General features: G+C 44.8%; 1 protein-coding gene across 1 annotated transcript; it reads right to left on the bottom strand.

Annotated features, from left to right (window-relative positions):
- Positions 1-3,383: 3,383 nt before the first annotated feature.
- SSTR5 (somatostatin receptor 5) lies at positions 3,384-5,337 on the bottom strand. The gene has a single exon (XM_042828021.1). It carries the CDS (start codon positions 5,291-5,293, stop codon positions 4,181-4,183), a length of 1,113 nt encoding a protein of 370 aa, XP_042683955.1. The 5' UTR covers positions 5,294-5,337; the 3' UTR covers positions 3,384-4,180.
- Between the last annotated feature and the right edge of the window lie 14,171 nt (positions 5,338-19,508).

Raw genomic sequence — 19,508 nt, 5'->3', positions numbered from 1 at the left:
AATTAGTTTTGATTCTTTTTAAATTAGAAGACAAATCAATCATTAACCTAATGGAAAGGCTCTTTCAATCTCCTGAGTAAATGCTGCACACATTTACAAAATGTATTCTTCACTTCTTTATGGTAGATCAATAGAATCCCAGTCCTACTGCCCCACTCTGAGTCAAGAGAAGAATTGGAAAGAAATTCAGACACTTTTGAGTTTTTCCACATTCTGATGCCATTCTTGCAAGCAGTTAATCTTCAGTGCTTCACCAAAATGTGTTTCCTTTGAAACCAATGACAAGAGGATCACTGGCTTCACGAGCAGAGATCATGCTTCCCAGGATCCTTAAAGGCTTTCTGCTCATCGCTTGTGGTCAGAACATCATATGGGTCACTGAAGACTCCCAGGTGATTAGCAAGGTCCAGCCCTTCATCGTGCCCTGCAAATCTGCCATCACACTGAAATCAAGGCTGATTTGCTTCACTTTGGCTCAGCCCTGAAATGAGTGAGCTCAGGGTCAGCCTGGATGTGCTGATGGACCCAGAAAAGATGCGAGCAATTTTGGAGGTTGTTTCAATTTCAATTGATTTCAATGCATAAATCATTTATTTTGTCCAGAGTGGCTCTACACCTATGAGGACAGTCTCTTTAGCATAACCCTAAAGAACACTGTAGATTATATTCAGTGCACCGTGACTCCATGCAATACATGCTGAACTGACTTGGAATCAGAGAAAAGAACAGGAAAATTTTGCTGGGTACACCAAGTGCTTATAGTTTGCAATAAAACTCTTCCTCCATGGTAAAAGATGATGCTTTTGTTAGCACTATATTAATGTTTATGAAGCATCTTGGCATGAAACGCTGTTGACTTTTCTTTCCAGCGTGTTATAAAATCATCATGGAAAGAAAAACAGAGCATCCCTAATGCACCAGATTACTGTTACACTTCTATCACCTGATACTGCACTGTATTAATGTGATGGAGCAATAAAACTCTACATCTTCATTTATCACACCTCTTTAGCTCTCTCCCGTGATCAGAGAGGTTTGAAATGAATATTAGCTTTTCCCTAAGGGGTGAGTAAGAAGCTACCCAGAAATCTTCGATATTTCTACACTGCCAATTTTTGCTCAAGTGTTGGTCTTGTGAGTATTCTTCAGTTCTTCCCTGTTCTTATCTAATCTACTGAGGAGTTTTTAATTTTCCTTGGTTTTCAAGTTTGTTCCATCATGCACTTGTTGTTATAATGCTTAATCTCTAGGTGCATGATTCATTCCAGTAATATGTGTTTATTTTTAAAGTAGCACCCACATAAACCCTTGGTTTGAAAGATGTTTAAAAGAGGCATCCGATCCTCAGAGGAAATGCATTTGAGAGCCATGTCACAGAATCACAGAATCACTGAATCGTAGGTGTTGGAAGGGACCTCTGGAGATCACTGAGTCCAAACCCCTGAAGTAGGTGCTCCACAGCAAGTTGCACAGGAACGCATCCAGGAGGGTTTTGAATATCTCCAAGGAGGGAAATTCCCTCTCCTCTCTGGGTGGTTTGTTTCAGAGCTCTGCCACTCTCACCATTTTTCCTCACATTCATGTGGAACTGACTCCAGTTTGTGCCCAGTGCCCCTTGTCCTGTCACTGGGTGACACCAAACAGAGCGTGGCCCCATCCTCCGGACCCTCACCATCTAGATAGTTGTAAGCATTGATGAGATCCCTCTCAACCTACTCTTCCCCAGAGGCATAGCCCAGGGCTCTCAGCCTTTCCCATCAGGACGTGCTCCAGGCTCCCACCATCTCTGCAGCCCTCCGTGTGACTCTCTCCAGCAGTTCCTTGTCTGCCTGGGGCTGGGGAGGCCAGCACTGGATGTAGCACCCCAGGTCAGACAGAGGGAAGGAGCACCTCCCCCACCTGCTGGCCTCACTGTGCAATGCCCCCCAGAGTCCCATTGGCCTTCTTGGCCAGCACAGCACACTGCTGGCTCATGGCCAGATGTTGATCAACTGTTGATGAACTGAAGCTTGTGATGGATGAAGGATGGCATGGATGTACCGTGCAAACTGCATTTCTACAGAGCAATACTGATGTTGTGCATGCAAGGCAGCCTCCCTCTGTGAGAGCATCAATTATTACCGCTGCTTGCAAACTGATCTGTGAACTAAAATGGGTTTTCTAATTCTGTCACTGGAGAAGAACTTCTGGCTAATCAACTGGAGGCAGATGGAGTTGGCAAAGATGACATGAAGGCCTGCGTTAATTACTCCATGTGTCTCAAGAACTGATAAGAGAGTTGATTTATACCTTGAACAGCCTGATAATTCCAGAAATAATAAATTTTGCTTGACTTAATTAATCAATGTATGACTGGTTGTGCTGTAATTTTGAATTAAAGTTTCTGGTATAGTGCAGGTGCACGGAAGGTGGGCTATTGCAAGAAGCCCAAAAGCCCCTGTGGTGAGGCACAGCAGGTTCTGCATTTGCCCCACAGCTGTCTCTCATGGCATCCAGTAAGTTCTTGTGCTTGGGGAATGCAAGTGTGACTGAGAATGACAGCACGGAGAAGGAAAATGCTGCATATGCAGCCAACAGCACTAGGTAGGAGTGAGAATCTAAGAATCAGCGAATCCTGTGAGTGTGTGCCTGGTGTGCTCAGTCCTTGCCCCAAATTCTGCAGTAATCTCAACACTGGGGTTCTCCATCTCTCCATTCTCACCCATCCTTCACTGTATTACAGCCCTGAAGGGATCTGTGTCAGTTTCATATTTGTTAGGAGTTTTTATGAATAGCCTGCCTTATTTGTACACTGGCAGGCTGATATTTACTGCTGGTGCTGTGGCCCAGCCACGTCCCCTAGAGATGATAAGGGCCACCGAAGTTTGCAAGGAGTAGCTGAGATGCTCTCTCCTTTTGTCTCACTGCCCTGCATTCTATTACACACAAATAAATCTCCTTGCAGGACCGTTTGACCTGTGTGGATGACAGCAGTGGCATAAAGCAATTTCTGATGAGGTTAAATGCCTTTTGCCAACATTAAAACAGACCTGTAATTTGTTTTCTTCCTTTCGCGGTAGAAGATCCCTCACTTAACAGTGCAAGTGTTTTGGGTCAGCTGTGAGGCAGGAGTCGGATCTGCATCCTGCTCCTTGTTCCCCATCCTGCTGTCTGGTGTCACATCAGTCACTTGGTCTCTATTTATCTGTTGAGACCTCAAGCACCATAAGACACAGACTTTGGTGTCTGAGTTGGACTGAGGTTCCCACATTGCCCCCATCCAAATAAACTCTATTGCATCCACGATGAGGTGAGCCTCTGCTTTATCTTTTTGTTTGCATTGCCAGAAAATGCTTGAAGGATCTATGCAATTGAAAGTCAAAAAGGGGTTGAACTTGTTTTAATTTCTGAAAATACAGCTTGAATTCACATCCATACTTACATTCAGAACCAATAAATATACACAACAGCTTGCCAGCACTTCACGATCATTTTGACTTACATAATAATAAAGTGGTTACATTACATTTTATATGCAGTTTGGTTTAGAATGTGAAAGTATTATGAACATTTTGAATCCTTTCAAGATTTTTCTCCTACTTTTTGTTTCATTATTATTCTTTCTTGCTATTTGAAAAACTCCCAAATACTTTGAGGTTTATACGGATTAATAACAGTAAAACAGTGCAAGGGGACTACACTCTAAAACAATGGATTTTACATAATTTCAAGATCAGTGCTGTGACCTTTTTTGTGTGGAACTTTGTTGAGGAATAGTGTACTTTCTTTTAAGAGATCCCCTTGAAGACTTTCAAAGGTATTTTCACAGGAATTATTTGAGCTGTTTTCTGTTTTGAGCTGACCCCAGCCACAAGCTCAGCTTAACGAAGTAGTTAGAACAGGTTTAGTGTTGTTTTGGATTACTGAAGTAGGACAAAGCTGGCAGTGGCTACCAGTAGATCAGTTCTCTAGAGTACAGGAAGCAGTAACGTACATCTGACTGCCTTAGTTGAAACAGCACGAGAACTTCACACAGCTCAGTATAACCCAGAGCACTTTTAGCTGTGAAAGGGAAGGGAGTGAAAGACTCTGTACACTAATTGGAGCTGGTGGGCCTCCAGATTTTAGTTGTGATTTCGTCCTCCCCTTAAGTCTCAAGTTCTTCAGGTCTACAAGTTCTTGGCAGTCCCAGACCATGCCCTCACACCTTGCTAGTCTGCATGTGTCCATTGAATTCAATATTCCTCTGGGTTAACATTGATTCCTGCAAGCGACTGCTGTTCTCTTGCCTATGTTCAATGGGGTCACCGTCCTCTATGCCATTGCCCTTTCGGAGGCAAAGGACTTTCTGAAAACTCTGCTTGAAGTTGTCAGAAAGAAATCCATAAAGAATAGGGTTGGCACAGCTGTTCGCATAGGACAGAACCACCACAAAGAAATACACCCCCACCAGCACAGGGTCTTCTGGCAGGATAAATATCAAATTGACAATGTTCATCATGTAAAATGGGAGCCAGCAGAACACAAAGACAACCACAATGATCACCACCATCCTGGTCACTTTCCTCTCTGATCTCCTGCGCCTTGTAGACCCAACGCGAATCCCTGAAGATTTGACTTTAATCACAATCAGCAAGTAGCACAGACAGATCACCAACAAAGGACCAAAGAACCCAAGGACCGACGTGTAAATGATGAACGCTGCAGACCAGATGTTGACAGGCTCTGGCCAGTTCATGTTGCAGGTGTGAAAGTCTTCCTGCACATCTGAAAAGATGAAGACTGGAAGCACCACCAGGAATGAGAACGTCCAGACAGTCATACTGATGAGTTTGGCCACCCTGGGACGTCTCCATTTGGTTGATTTAATGGGATGAACTACTGCCAGGTAGCGGTCCATGCTCATCACAGTCAAACAGAAAATACTTGTGAATTGGTTAATACCATCTACGGTCATAACCAGCCTGCACAGAAAGGAGCCAAAAGGCCAGTAGGAGATGGCATTCTGGGTGGCCAGGAAGGGTAGGCCCAACATGAAGAGTACATCAGCAACAGCCAAATTCAAGATGTAAATGTTGGTGACAGTTTTCATCTTGGCATAGCGCAAAACCACGTAAATGACCAATGTGTTGCCACTGAGTCCAACTGCACATACAAGGATGTAAAAGATGGGGATCAGGACTTTGTGGATGTATTTGAATGGGAGCTGCTCTGAGAGTGTCCCATTCTCTGTTGTATTCGTCAGCAGCGAGGAGTTCAAATCACTGGAACTGGAGTCCATGTTAAATGCGTTGGAAAAGTATAAAGGATCCATAACTCTTATTCCCCAGTTTTTCTTTTCGAGCTAACAGAGATTAAACTTCATGGGCATCTCATTCCTAAAAAGAGGAAGAAAAAAAATAAAGATGGGAGGGGAGAGAAAGAGAAAGAAAAAGTGAATTCAAAGATTTACACATCATTTATTTTCCTAGCTGTAGTCAGAATTCTGTTTGAATTACACATTCAGCATGTGTGACAGGAGCAAGGCCAGGACAAAGGCATCTCATAATGAGAGCCCAAGCGATCATACACAGTTGATGGTTTCTGTTTAATTTTAAGGAGCTGCATACAGTAACACAGAAAGCATCCCACTGGGAAATGCAAGGGAGATGAGAGTGTGATGGCCATCACAATTTAGAATCAGAGATAGCAGGTTTCCTGCAGTGAACTGGTACAAAAACACGCTAACCCAAAACCTACCTCCCCTCTTAGTTTTCTGTCTACAATCTGATATAGAAAACAACTTAGAAAGTAATTTTAGATGACACAGTGAGTACACGTAAGACTATCTGCTCTAGCATCAAAAGCTTTAAAGTCCAGCTTGGGGCTCTCCTGATGTTGCTTTGGCCGAGGTGCCTGGAGAGGCTGAGGAGTCAACAGCCCCATCTCACTCCTGCGCAGCTAGGGGGGCTTTCACAACCCTGAGCCAAAGATAGCTCCTGGCTTTGTGCATCTGAAGCACCGCTGCAATGTTTCACAGGTCTCCCTGTTTACATAGAAACAGTCTCAGTTGATACATTCAAACGCCACTTGCTGCCTGGCAGAGCCAATTGAAAGCCTCCAGAGCGCAGTGCAGCTGTGTAGGTGGGGAGACAAAACTCTCCATAACAACTGACAAAACCCTATAAAACAAAAAAGAATCAATGAATGCCCAAATGGAAGGCACCACCTTGGGACCTCTTTTCCACCAGGTCAGGTCATCCACACACAGATGAGAATTCTCTCCAAAGGAAAGGAACAAACTGTTTCTTTTCTATCTCTCAAGATTTTGCTCCCATTAAGGTTTCTGAATCCCTCTCCTCTCGCCCAGAAATGTGCTTTTTAATCTCAAAAGCTCATTTCTTCTACATGAGATCCAGAATGTGGCGGGCAGCCTATGAAAGCATGGAGAGCTGAGCTGATTTGATGAAGGCATATGCTTTTTGTCAGACAGTCTGAAAAGGCTTGAAATTTTCTCCAGCTTTGATTCTGCAGCATGCTTGATTCACAAGGATATTTATTAGATCTTTGTCTGAGCATGGTCTAAGTAGATGTTTATAAACCTTCCTGCTGTAAAAGGGTCAAAGCTTCTTGCTATAAAAGAGAAACATAAAAGATATAAGAGTGGTATAAAATGCAGAACACAGCCCAAATTCTCTCCCAAGTTTGGGCAGTGTACAGTGGTTAAGGTGCTCAAGGAAGATGCACCCAGCAAATTCTGCTCCCATTTGTCTGATGGTTGAGTGTCCATAATAATAAAGGAGCTTGAATCTGGCTCCAAGATTAAGCCAGAAACACCCAGCCCACACTGTGCCCATGCTTTCAAGAAAAAGCAATATTCAGCATCATGTAAACTTGCAAAAGTCTTGTTTCTAAGAGGAATGCAAACACCTCCATGAGCTGGTTACTGTGCTTTCTCTTTGGGTGAGAAAAACTGCAGTGGGTGAGAGGAGAAGTCCCTCCAGCTACCAGTAGTGATCATAAATACGCTGTTCTGATTTGGAAACGTGCAGATGGGGAGTAGGTGTCTCACATGCAACTCTGTGGCTAGGAGGAGATGTACCAGAGAAATCAGAAATCCAGGGCGGCAGGGACAGTAAAGCTGAGAGCTGCCAAAGTGCAAACAAATGCTGGCTTGGAGACGGAGATGAGAAATGGGGGGGGAAAATCTATGGGTTCTGAATAAGCTGCCATGGTATCTAAGGGGGGGGTCGGGGGGGGTTAGGGAATCTTGATGCTGTCTGGGACCTTAAAGACTTCCTAATTCCAAAAGGATCAGGAAGAGAAGGTCAGGAAGTGCAGCAGTGTGCAGCTCCCATCCCAGCACTTTTAAAAATGAGGGTGGATGTGCTTCTTCTAACATTGCTTCCTCTTTCCCCACACTGTGTATCACTGAAATAGTTGACTATAGAAATTGCACAGCAACTTCTTCGAGCCTGGTGCACCTTCCACCACATTTAGCATTCAAGTTTTAAGGGAGGCAGCAAGAGGAGTTTCTTTTTGTGGATGCCCTTAAATTCCTACTCACTCTGGAGACAACCTACTGTACAACATCAGGCTCTTCCGACTGCTGGTAGCCCTGATCACAAAAAAGATTTTCTGGAAGGACCTTTGTACATCTTCCATGGAGGGGTCAGCCCTTCCAGCCTCCTTCAGCAGCAGCTGTGATCGTCTCCCCATTTCTTTGGTATCTGGGGGATCTGCTCTTCATTTATTGTGAACATTAAGCCAGTTATACCATGATGCCATACATCTTAGCTGCTGATATCCTGGAATACAGTAGAGCACAACAACAACATAGGTGAATTTCTCCCTGCCTGATAGCTTTCCCCTCAATAGCACAATTTTGTCTCAACTAATATTGCCACTACAGCAGTTAATGACCATGAACCTCAACACAGGATGACTAAATATAATTAAGAGATGCTGAATGATATCCTGTTTTGGTATTCTTTATTAATGGATTAATAAAAAACACCTCAAGGGGACATTTTCTCATCCAGATTTTTTTCCCTTTTAGTGTTTGATCTCCTAGAGATACTACTGGAAGACTACCCAGGATCACCAAATGGATTCATAACTAGACTTCATAAATGACATGCTTTTTGCTTAAAATATACCAACCAAAGACTAGAAAGGAGCTAAGAACATAGATCCAGAGTAAACGCTGCTATAATGGAACAACTTCTACAGAGCAGTACCCTGAAAGTAGCCAGGTATCCACTTCACCTGAACAAGTCTGATTGCCTGTGTCCATATCCAGGAAAAGTGAGAGAGAAGAAATAGCAGAGATGCTATGGTACAGAACACACTATCTGGAATAAAAAGTATTTGCCTTTGTGAAAACCTCTCTGTTTAAACAAATATGCTTTTGCCAGGCACAAGAGAATGTCTCCATCTGATAGCATGCATCAGCCTATTAGTGACTGAAGTATCATCAGAACATGACGAAGAACAAACCTGAATGTCCAAGCGGATCAAGGTTGGAATTCCTCCTGGCTGTGGTTTCAATAGCAAAGCAAAATAATGCTACGAGACACATTGCATCTAAGACAGAGCTGGGTACGTTCAGGATCAAGAAGGAATTACACAAAGAAATCTAATTTGGTGAGTCAAGATTTGATCTTGCTGCCTATTTACCACTGGAATCATAACTCTCTCTTATTCAGCATCAAACATAATTGCTGTGAAGATAATTACAACAACAGAAAGGCAGGCGACTGCTTTCAGATTCAGAATAACAGCAATAGACTAAATAGTAACTCAGATCTGCTTTTAAAGCAGATGGTCTTGGTAGTAACTAGAAGAAACAACTGGGCAAGTATCTAAGAAGTATCTATCCAAGAAGTACCTGACAGTCATGTCTTCCCCCATCCCATAGACTTGGCTGAATCGTGTTAATAGAGCTACTTGGTGTAAGAGAGGAAAAAGCCTCTACTGCTCCTTAGTACTCTGCCCTTTTGGGGGATGAATGTTCATCATCTGCTTTCTTGAATGCAGCCCATGCCGCCCCAGGCTCCACACTTGCAGTGGTGGAGCAGGCAGAGGCCGGGCAGTGAGCTGTAGGTGCACAGACGGGGGGAGGCAGAGGTGGGAGCAGCTCTGAAATCGCCCTGCTACCCTGGGAGAGGGTTGGGAAGGGATACAGCACCGTGCCAAGACCTGCTTCGACTTCTTGCAGCTACGATAACTGTAGCTAACCTGCACAAAGCCAGCATCTCTGAAACAGCTTACCAATCTCATCATCTCATACACAATACTATTGGGTTTCCCTATCTCCCCCCACTGGATTCCACCGTGTTCAATTCAGACAGGAACACCTTCCTTGTTAGTTCTACCATTTGGTATTTCTCAAGTGTTTATTTCACTCCAAAAAAAAAAAAAAAAAAAAAAAAAAAAAAAAAAACCAAAAAAAAAACCCCCACCAAAATCCAACCCTGGAATGATTGATTTTTCTCTATAGAAGATACATCAAAACAACTTTCTTGCACTAAATTGGTTTTCTGTTTTGACTAGCTGTATAGGTATTAAGCAGAGATAAACTGAAGTCAAAATTGAATAATGTCTTGCCACTTCTAGCACTATCAGTTTCTCTAAGAACTATATTTTCAAGTCAGCACCACTTTACTGCTCTCCTCAGCCCAGCATTTCCTACAGTGCTCTGTGGTTAGCCTACCTGATAACTTGATCTTATTTTCAGTTTGCAGATGGCCCATAAAGCAATTTTGCTTTTGCCAAATACATTTTCTTCCCCAAAAAACAAATTTCAAGCTCTGTTATACTCAGAGATTACTCACTTTTGGCTGAGGGGGTCCTGTCACAGGCACAGCTGTGAAGTCACATGCTGCTGATGTGGCTTCTGGATCAGTTATTTAAGCAGTTGGAGCCAGAGGAAGGTGCGCAGCCTGGCACCTTCTTGTTCACACTTGGGCAGGTGTGTTTGGGGCTGAACTCCGACTGCTGCTCAAATCCCAGGGCAATATTTTTCTTCCCTGCGATCTATTGAAACTGAGCTGATTTCAGAATCAAAGGCAGTTCAGTTAAGGAGCAATTAACCACAGCCTTTACCTGCTCCCAGGCTGAGAGAGAGTTGGAAAGAGCAGAGATGCCTTCAGCGTAGGGACTGCCTCTGGGAGGAGAGCCCTGGGAGCACCTGTCCTTCCAGCGGTCCTGTGCCCCCTCCTGAGTTTGTCTTCTCTGCTTCTATGCTCCCCATGCCAGCACTGCCAGTGCCAGCCACCAAGCCCCGGCCACACAGTCCCCCAGGAGCAGAAGTTTCCAACACGGGCACTAACATGCTGATCCCAGCACCCTAAGTAATGGTATGACCCGCAGGCATCCTCACTGCCTGGTATCATTAGAAACCTCTGGTTTATCTTTACAAGTGTGCAAGGTCAAAACACCTGAGCAGGGGTGTTCTTTCCCTGCTTTTCAGTGCAAAGGTCTGGGCAGAGTAAGAACAAGCTGTGCCTATGACTGCGGATGCTGGAAGCTGCTATCAGACACCGAGGCACTGGGACACAGCGTTGCTCCCAACTCTGACTGATGATGACTCCCAGGACTCCACTCTGACCTTGACTGTCAGCCTCGGTGACATCCCAGAGCACTCCTGACCCCCCCCCTGCTATTCTCTCTTTTATCATTAAGGAGAATCACACATTCACAATAGCTCCCCACAGCTTTCTGTGCCCCATCCTGTTATGTGCCTGGCTGAGAGCACTCAAGGCTATGCAGCTTTTTGGGTCACAGTGGGGTTCAAGCAGCGCCAGGTAGTGTGTCAGGCTGTCTCTGAGCATCCCGACCGCTGGTGCCTTTCAAGCAGCCGCTTTAGAGCACCGCTAAGGATTGTCTGCTTCAAGCACTGCATCTCTCCATCCCTCCAACCGGGATGGGGCCGCTCCGCTCTCCAGCAGCAAAAGCCCCGTGCGGAGGGCAGACTCGGGATCGCTGCTTGCTTCGGAAGGAGCTGCAAATGAGACCGAGCGCTCCGGTTCTTCCTTCATCCCAGAGAGCCCAAAAGCGAGGTGCGCTATGCAAAGCCCCCTCCTGTCCTGTCCCCATCCCTTCCTGACTCTCCCATCCCTTTCGGTGCCCCCAGCCGCTTTCCCTGCCCCCATTCTCCCCCGGTAACGATTACCTGCAGCTGCAGGGAGTGCTGTCCGCCGGGTCCGGAGCCGCTCCGCTCCCCCGGCGCTGCCGCGCTGCTCCGGTTGCAGCCGCCCGGGCCGCTCCCCGCGCAGGGAGCGCACCCCGAGCTCCGCCGCTTCTCACCCCCCCCTCCCCCGGCCGCGGGCGGGGACGGCGGCCGCTCCCCCGGGGAGGAGAGACGGGGCTCCGGGCCGGGCTGGAAGGAGGGAGGGAACGGAGTGGCGGCAGGGGAGGGTGCTACAGCCCGGGAGGAGGCAGCCTGAGGCCGCCCCCGCTGCAGAAAGTTGGGCTGGAGGTAGGGAGCCGTCGGGATGCTTCGCGCTCTCCGCGCTCTCCCCGCATACCCGTACTTCCTCCCCGAGCTCCTTTACCTGGCTGCGCCTCTCCCGCTGCTCCATCCTTCGGCCCCTGAGAGCCTGCAGCCCCCCGGCACGGGTGAGGGCTCTGCGCTTTGCGGGGGGAGCTGGGAGGGGCTGGCAGCATCCACGCCGTGCCGACAGAGAAAGGGCACCAAAGGAGAGCTGCATTTCCTCCCCCGGTTTAATTCTCTCCCAGTTCCGAGAAGTGCTTTTAAAGACTCCCGCAGGCTCATTTGGAGTGAGCCCCCTCCCAGAGCGCAGGGCACTCGCAGCTGCTCCCCCGAGCGCACAGCACCTGACCGTGCTCGCTCCCTGTGGGGCAATGAGACGGGACCGTCGTGTTCTTCACCTTTGTTTTATACGCCTGTCCCCGAGCACGGAGCGTGGGGCAGGCTGAGCGACAGGATCGCGGCCAGCACCCTGCAAGAGCTTCAGTCCTACGTGGGGGTTTGGAATCTCACATCGCCAGCTAGCAGAAAGATGCAGGGCTCGGTATGCAGGCTGTCAGGCTAAACTTGGTGCTTGCTTTACTCCCTCCCAAACTCCCACTGACTTCACTGGGGTTCCGCTGAGATATTTTGCTCTTTGAATGCAACAAGTGAATTCGAGCTGTATTCCACCCTCTCCCTTCACTGTTACACATGTGAACACCCACAGTGGTGCCATCCAGAGCTCAGCCTGTCCCCTTGCACACGTTATGGGGTCAGAGCAACAGCTGTGCCCCCTGCAAACCTGGGGCTCCCAGCCCTGCCAAGCTCCTGCTGTCATCAGCATGCACGGGATGTCGTGCTTCGTAATAATGTATATGATCTTAATCCACCGCTGAGGCTTTTCAATTAGAGATCTGTGATTGAGTCAGATGTGTGAATGCAAAAAAGAGAGGAGAAAGCTGCTTTTGGCATGTCACTTTCTAATTCAATCTGCTGATGTATTTATGGTCATGTATTGCTAAATTGAACTAAGACTCCAGTCTGCTCTTGCCATGACAATGGGGAGAATCATCTGATAAAAATAGACTTGGGATGATAAACAGAAGAGGAGATTTTGATTACCTTCTTTGAAAATGTGCCAAGCAAAATGCGATACAATAGCCCCACTGTGAATATCAGCTTGAATCAAAACAGGGCTAATTTAATGAATTTCCCTCATATATTTTATTAGCATTTTATTAGCATTTGTGACACACAAAAAAAAGTTGCCGAGAAAACATGAAAGTCACCAACTGTCCCCGATGAAAACAGCTGCCTTTGCACCTTGCCAGCAGTATTCCTAGCAGGATCTGCGCTGTGGCAGAGAAAGTTTCCAAAAGCTCTCATGGCTTATGGAATTCTTTACCCACTTGAGACAATGGCAACACTGTATTTCTGGACCAAAGAAGGCAGCACAAGGGCTATCTGTGCACACTACCTGTTGCCATGCTTTTAGTGGCTGATGGCCCCACTCAGAGACCAAAGTTCAGCAATGCCAGACCTATAAACACGGGGAGAAAAATAGCTCCTGACACAAAAATGTGGGTGCACACAGGACTGGGCTGCCCTAGCTGAAACTCAAATCACATTATTATTATTTTTTCCTCGTCTTTCTGCAAAAATACCTCCCAGATAGCCATGATTTGGATATGAGCCTATTTATTTAGCTGTTCCTTGTCGCATGCCAAAGTTCAGCGTCATAATGCGATCCCTCAACACTTCTTTTCCAACTGTGATCTTGAGTGATGATGAAACTGCTGACAAATGGTTGTACTACATTTTAAAACGGTGTCTTCTTGTAACACGAAGGAGGTGACAGCTCCAGAGGAGCTGCAGGGACAGGTTGCATGGGAAGCTCCTCCTGTACCTTTGGAGCCAGCTTGTCAAAATTCAGCTGAAGCAGAAAAGATGAGTTGTGATCAATATTTTTAGAAGGAAGAACTGCTGGAGAGCTCGTGTCAGCAGCCGCTCCTGTTGAACCTGGCAGTAAGGAACAGAGACTGATTGCTGCCGAGGGGGAAATTATCTGTGCATAAGACACCCCGGCATTAGACTTGGGTCCAGAACTGAATTAGATGGAGGAGTTGAAACAGAAGACTTGGGGCTGGATTGCCTCTGGTTGGAAGAAAAACTGATTGTATGTTAAGGATCTGTCCCATGGTGAGGAGAAAAGTATGTTCTCGGCTAAGTGACCCATCCTAACTCATCCATTCCTCACCTCCACAAGACTCCCCAGAGCATGGGACAGTGGGGCTGCAGTGGGGCAATCTGCAACACCAGGAGTTGTGGGGATTGAAGCTGTGGCTCCTAAGACTCAATTTGCCTCAGCCTGAAGGCTAAGATATATTTTCCTCTGAGGATTCTAAGATTTTTAAATATGTATATATTTATTTCCTTAATATTGTCAGTTTTGAGGAAAAGGACATGCATGAGGATTGGAAGGAGGCCATCAAGCCTATGGGGTGAGAATGGCTGCTCTTTGAGTTTTCAAACCCAGCTGAGATTTGGGCTATAATTTAGTCCTGAGCTATTCATGTTACCATAGAAATAGATGGATCCATTTTGTGCCATTTGCTGTTCAAAGCTTCAGACTACACAGTCTGCAGAAGCCCATCCATCACCTCTCCAACCTGAGGCCACAGCCATGGGGTTGAGTTTTCAATCTCTTCTTCTCCCAGAAACTCCACGTGCAGCAGTGATTTGTCTTTCTTTCTTTTGGTGATTTGTTTGCATTCAGCTTAAACACTTTAAAGCTCACAGAAAATGCTCAGCTTCTGACTGGAAGACAGTTACTCCATTCAATTACGGTCATGGTTTGGCTGGCTGAAGCCAAATGTTTTCACTTTGCCTGCAGAATATGCTGTGAAAAGCCAAGCAGTGGGAATCACGGGGAGGTTGAGGTGTTTTCTCTCCTCTTTGTTGTTCTCCTTATGAGGAAGAAAAATCAATGGCTTTCAAATCAGCGCATTAAAAATCTCTCAAATGGGCTGTAATTACAGGCCCATCTGTTGCTGAATTGTTGAATTGCCTGAGGCAGAGATGCATAAAGATCTGCCTGGTTGGTCACTGCTGAGCAGCCCAGGATGTCCCCCACAGTGGCAGTGCACCCATGGATGGCTCTGACTTTTGCAAGTGCTCTTGCAGGAAAAAACATGGGCCAAGGGGTTGACCTTGCTCTTCCTCAAGTGTTTTTTTAACCAATAATTGCAGTTGATGAACTGCCCCTGTTTCTGGCCTGACTGGCTGTTACGTGAATCACTTTTTGCCCAGTTCATTGATGATGAACTTCATTGGCGACCTTGGTTGAAGAGACCATGGTGTTATGTATTGGTGTCATGCACTGTAATTCCCCACCACTCCTGTCCCTCCCCCTTCTCCTGTCCTTTATACAGCCCTCTCCAATGGCACAAGAGGTACTGGCAGACAGGAAGAGCTCTGGAGCTCTGATTTTCTAATCTTCTGTGATTGGGGGGTTTTTAGAGATGAAAAATCAATTTAAATAATGTTGTCTTCATCTCTCTTCTCTGTAGTCTTTAACTGGCATCCTAGAAGAGCCTCTCAGACAACTGAAGAGAATTTCAACACCATATTGAAATGAAGAAGAAAATGGCAAGATTTTCAGCTGCAAAGCAAATCTTTTCCAAAGAATCACTGGGTTCCATCAAATGAATGACACAGGAAAAATATTAGAAGTGACCAGTGTTTGAAAGCAGAATATGTATAAAAAGATGTTTGTATGTGCAATTTTTTCCTGTTTTAAACCAGTGTACTTCTCTGTATTGAGTTCGGCACTGTTTTCAGAGATTCACTCTGAAAGACTATAATAAGACATGAGTAGATGCATTTTCATTTAATTAACAGACTTTGTTTTCAGAGAGATGAGGTTCTATGCAGTATATTTTCTTCAGAATGTGACTTTCTTCCATTGACCTTGTGCATGCATCTTGTGCATGTTAGGAGAAATGGAAGTTTGTATTTCTGAAAACCAGGTGATTTACAGCTCTGTAACGCAGGTGAAGAAATTTCTCTGCATTCTGGTGATTCTCTGAGTTATGCACTTGATCCTTAGGCAACATTTCTGTAAAAGGTTCTATTACTTGGCATTACATGACCATCCTAAAGAAGTGACAGAACCACACAAAACACTCCAGGAGCCCAGATCTCTCAGAACCAGACTGATTTACCCTGAATCTTGCTTATCTTCTAACAGTGCAATGAAGAGAACCTCATTATTAATTATTAGGAAGCGTTTAACCCTTTATAGGTATCTTCTAAGGAAAGTTCACTACATTTCTTCACAGTTACCCTGCATAAATATCCTCCTCCTCTAATCAAGTCAGTGCTACTGAGGTGCTCAGAACTGAAATGGAGATTGCACTTGTTCTGTCATTTTCAGAAATTTGCTTTGTTGTGTGAGTGGAGCTGATGAAGTTCAATTGGTCTCTTGTGCTCTCCGTGGTTTGCACTGCTGTGATTGTGAATGGGGAGCAAAGTGATGAGGTAACTTAATGATTCACTGTTCATTTTGTAGTTATTAATGGGATCAACATCCGGCATCTCGAGGCTCCAAACTTGTTTGGTTTTCTGCCAGATTCCTCATTATGCACAGGTAAACACGGGCAAATCATTTAATAGAACAGTCTTTATTAAATAAGGAGAGAAGCGCTGTTAAATCGAGAGCTCCTGAGCCCTAATGACGAATATTTACAAGGCTGGAGAGTTGTTGCAGGATTGAAAGCGGTAATGGCAACAGTGTGGTAAAATCAGGCAGCTGGTAAAGTATGCTTTAGGTTTAGATCCAGAACATGCTGCTCTCTCCAAGGAGCAGGGTGGGAAGGTGATCCTTTGGCTTCCAAGTGTTCTCCAATGAAAACTCACAGACTCTAGAAGCAACAAGATTCTCTAGTGTGTGATATAACCACAACCGTAAGATTTCTGATGACCAAAAATGTTTTCTCTTAATGGTAGAGCCAGAAAAACATGCAAGGTTTGGACTTCTGTTCTTGTTTCAGTGCAGACCAGGAAGGTTTTCCCATACTCCCAACAACTGTCATAGGCATATTCATACCTCAACCAGCCACTCATGCAGGCTCTCATTTGGGGAATTCCTCATGGGGGAACAAGATTGTAAGTCCCAAGCCTACAATAAAATCTGTAGTGTAATACAATTCAGGCTTTTTTTTTTTTCTACATGGATCCTTTCTCATGGTCTCTGTTAGCACTTTTGCCATCTTGTAATGGAAATGACATGGAGCTTTCGGTCCCGTTAAGAAATTAAGTCTGCAGACAAATTCACTTCCATTTATTGCTTTGCTTCTAATGAGAAGCAGACACACACACACAAAAAGAAATATTAAAAACACTCCCGATGCGCATGTGCCAATTTGTGGAATATAATAGCCTCATTATTAAATTCAACAGTCAAATTTGCTTCAGTGCTGAACTGAGCCTGTCTCATTAGCAGACTCTCTATTGCTAGTAAGTGTTTAGTTAATGGGCAGAATACATCTCCTTGGATTCCTCCTGGCACTTTGCATGCCTTGCCGTAAGAAGAACAAACATTACACTGCTGTGTCTTTTTTTTTTTTTTTAATCAACTATAATGTATTGTGCTTAAAATATTTTAATTCCCCCTTTAAAAATGCCCTGTCAATACTTATTCAATTCCTCTCCTCAGGGAGGCTCGTGCCCGTTTTGCTGGCACAGTTTGTTCTGCAAAGCGTGGAGTGTGAGTTGATAACAATGCTGGAAAAGCAGCGCTGATAGCTTTCCTCACACGCAGAACAAACGCCAGATGTTTGCTGAAAAACACGCGATGACAGCGACCAACAGGTTTCACTTCAGTGTTTGGAGTTTGTAGGACACCACGGGTCTTGAGACCAACATTTAGAACAGATCTGTTTTCTTTTTATTTACTTCTTCTCCACTCAAAATGTTTGCTTCTTGTTAAATTGCAAAGTGATATCGATTTCTGTTGAGGTTTTGTTTTGATGCTTGCAGTGAAACCTCATTCCCGCAGCTCTGGTTTCGCCTCTTTATTTTCTGCTTCGGGGAATTGCAAATGCTCTCATCTGAGAAACTTGGAGATAAAACTTGGTAAAGAGGAACGCATTTGCTAATTCAATGCCACATTTCAAACTGTGACTGAGGCTGGTCAATTTTCAATGGCATTTTTGGGGAGGAACAACTCACCTCCCAAAGTACTTCAAGCACACATGGATGCGTTACCTGTGATTTCCACTATTACTAATGCACAAGAGAGAAAGGGCTTAATTCTGGTGTTCAGAATATTTCTGATCAGGCTGAAGCAAACTCAGAATATTTCTTTCCTCCCATGCTGATAACCAGCCTTGGCAGATGGATTCAAGTGTTTGGAAAACCAGTTGAGGGAAACTGAAAAACAAACTCAGTCATGGAAAACAGACACTGCACACACCAAAAGGTTTGATAGGCAGAGGACTGATCTTTAAGTGACTGATTATAATTTCCACTGAAATGTAGCAGATGGAGAAGTGCAATACATTTATTTTGCCAGGTTTGTGCCCGGTGTGAAGCATCCACCTCGTCAGTTTTAGTAATCACTCCACTGAGTAACCAAGATTTGAAGTGATTACTAAAAACTGTTCAGTTAGAGAACTTCAGTGAGATCTCTGCTCTCTTCAGAAGAAAATGTGTGTGGCTACATCATTTACCCTGCACCAAAATGGAAACCAGCCAGAGCTTGTCACTGGGACTCATGGGTCCAGCTGGCAGACACGAGCAAAACAGGGCACATGCAATCAGGAAGTGTTAGCTAGAGCTGAGATTTGATCATGATGGGTTGATTGGATACTGTTTGCTGTGAATACACTGTCCTCCTTTCGTTTTATGACAGTCTGCAGGCAGTTCTCAGCCTGCCTTACCTTGTAGTACAAGCCTTACAAGGCTTTGATTTCTGTGGATTGGAAATGCTGTATACATGCCAAATATTATGATTAGTACAATCATCTGCACTGAAGAGAGCCTTAATGAAAACATGAAGAGCCATGACCTTAAAGCAAATTATTTGGGCTGTAGTAATACAGATGTACATGCGGAGAGCTCTCAGCCTTCACCTCCGCCTGAATGCAAATATAACACTTATTATTTCCCTGGCAGTGGATGAACTAGCTGCTGTAAGACTGCAACACATCATGGCTCTTGCTTGGGTAATTATATGTAATTTTTAATTTGTGTTTGTTTGCTGTGGAGTCTCAGGAACATGCTTGAAGCTTCAACCATGTGTAACTCCTGCTACCTTATACCATACTCGTTTAGAAGTCCCCCAGAAATGAGCCCTCCAGCTCAGAGGCCAGGGTGAAAGGAATGCAGAGCAGGATGAAAGCTGCTCTTTGCATAGAAACCTGCAGTTTTTACCCTCAAAACCTCTTTCATTTGCAGGTATAATGCTCTGTAACGTAACAGATATTTCACACTGCGATACCATGGGCAGCACTGCCCTAGGGCTCAAGGTACAGACTTAAGAATTAAATTGACTTTGTGGCAGATGTGAGCATCTAGAGGAGGACATATCTTTCCTATGACCTCCTTTAAAGTTTATTAGTTTTATTTTGCTCTTTCTCTTCTTCAGCTTTATACTAGTAAAACTTCCCCCGGCTGCTATGCTTGAGAAGTAAAGTAGCTTTTCCCTTTAATAGAAAAGAATTGCTCTTGGCCAGTAGGACTTCATGTCAGAGAGGTTTAATTTGTGGCTATAACATCCTCTATTAGACCATGGAGGTTCATAACTTACATAAGAAGTTTGTCTTCTTCTCTATGTTCCCTTCTTATTATAGCATTCCACTGAAGGCTCCTTAGTTGGTAATTTTACCACTGCTTATCTTGGTGTAGTTCTTAACAGATTTTTTTCTTCCCTTCTCAGAACAAATGTCAGAAACAAGATGACAGATTTCCCAGCGAGATTCACATGCAGTCAAGGCAACAATTTCTTGTAAAACAGTATTTTCTTTAAATTCTCTGTTTGCAACCTTCAACAGGGTATTTCATCAAGTGACGG

The sequence above is a fragment of the Centrocercus urophasianus genome, unplaced genomic scaffold, assembly GCF_019232065.1.
Source record: "Centrocercus urophasianus isolate 14NV4802_14NV808 unplaced genomic scaffold, USGS_Curo_1.0 seq_29, whole genome shotgun sequence".
Taxonomy (NCBI): domain Eukaryota; kingdom Metazoa; phylum Chordata; class Aves; order Galliformes; family Phasianidae; genus Centrocercus; species Centrocercus urophasianus.
This window is presented reverse-complemented; position numbering and strand designations above follow the sequence as displayed.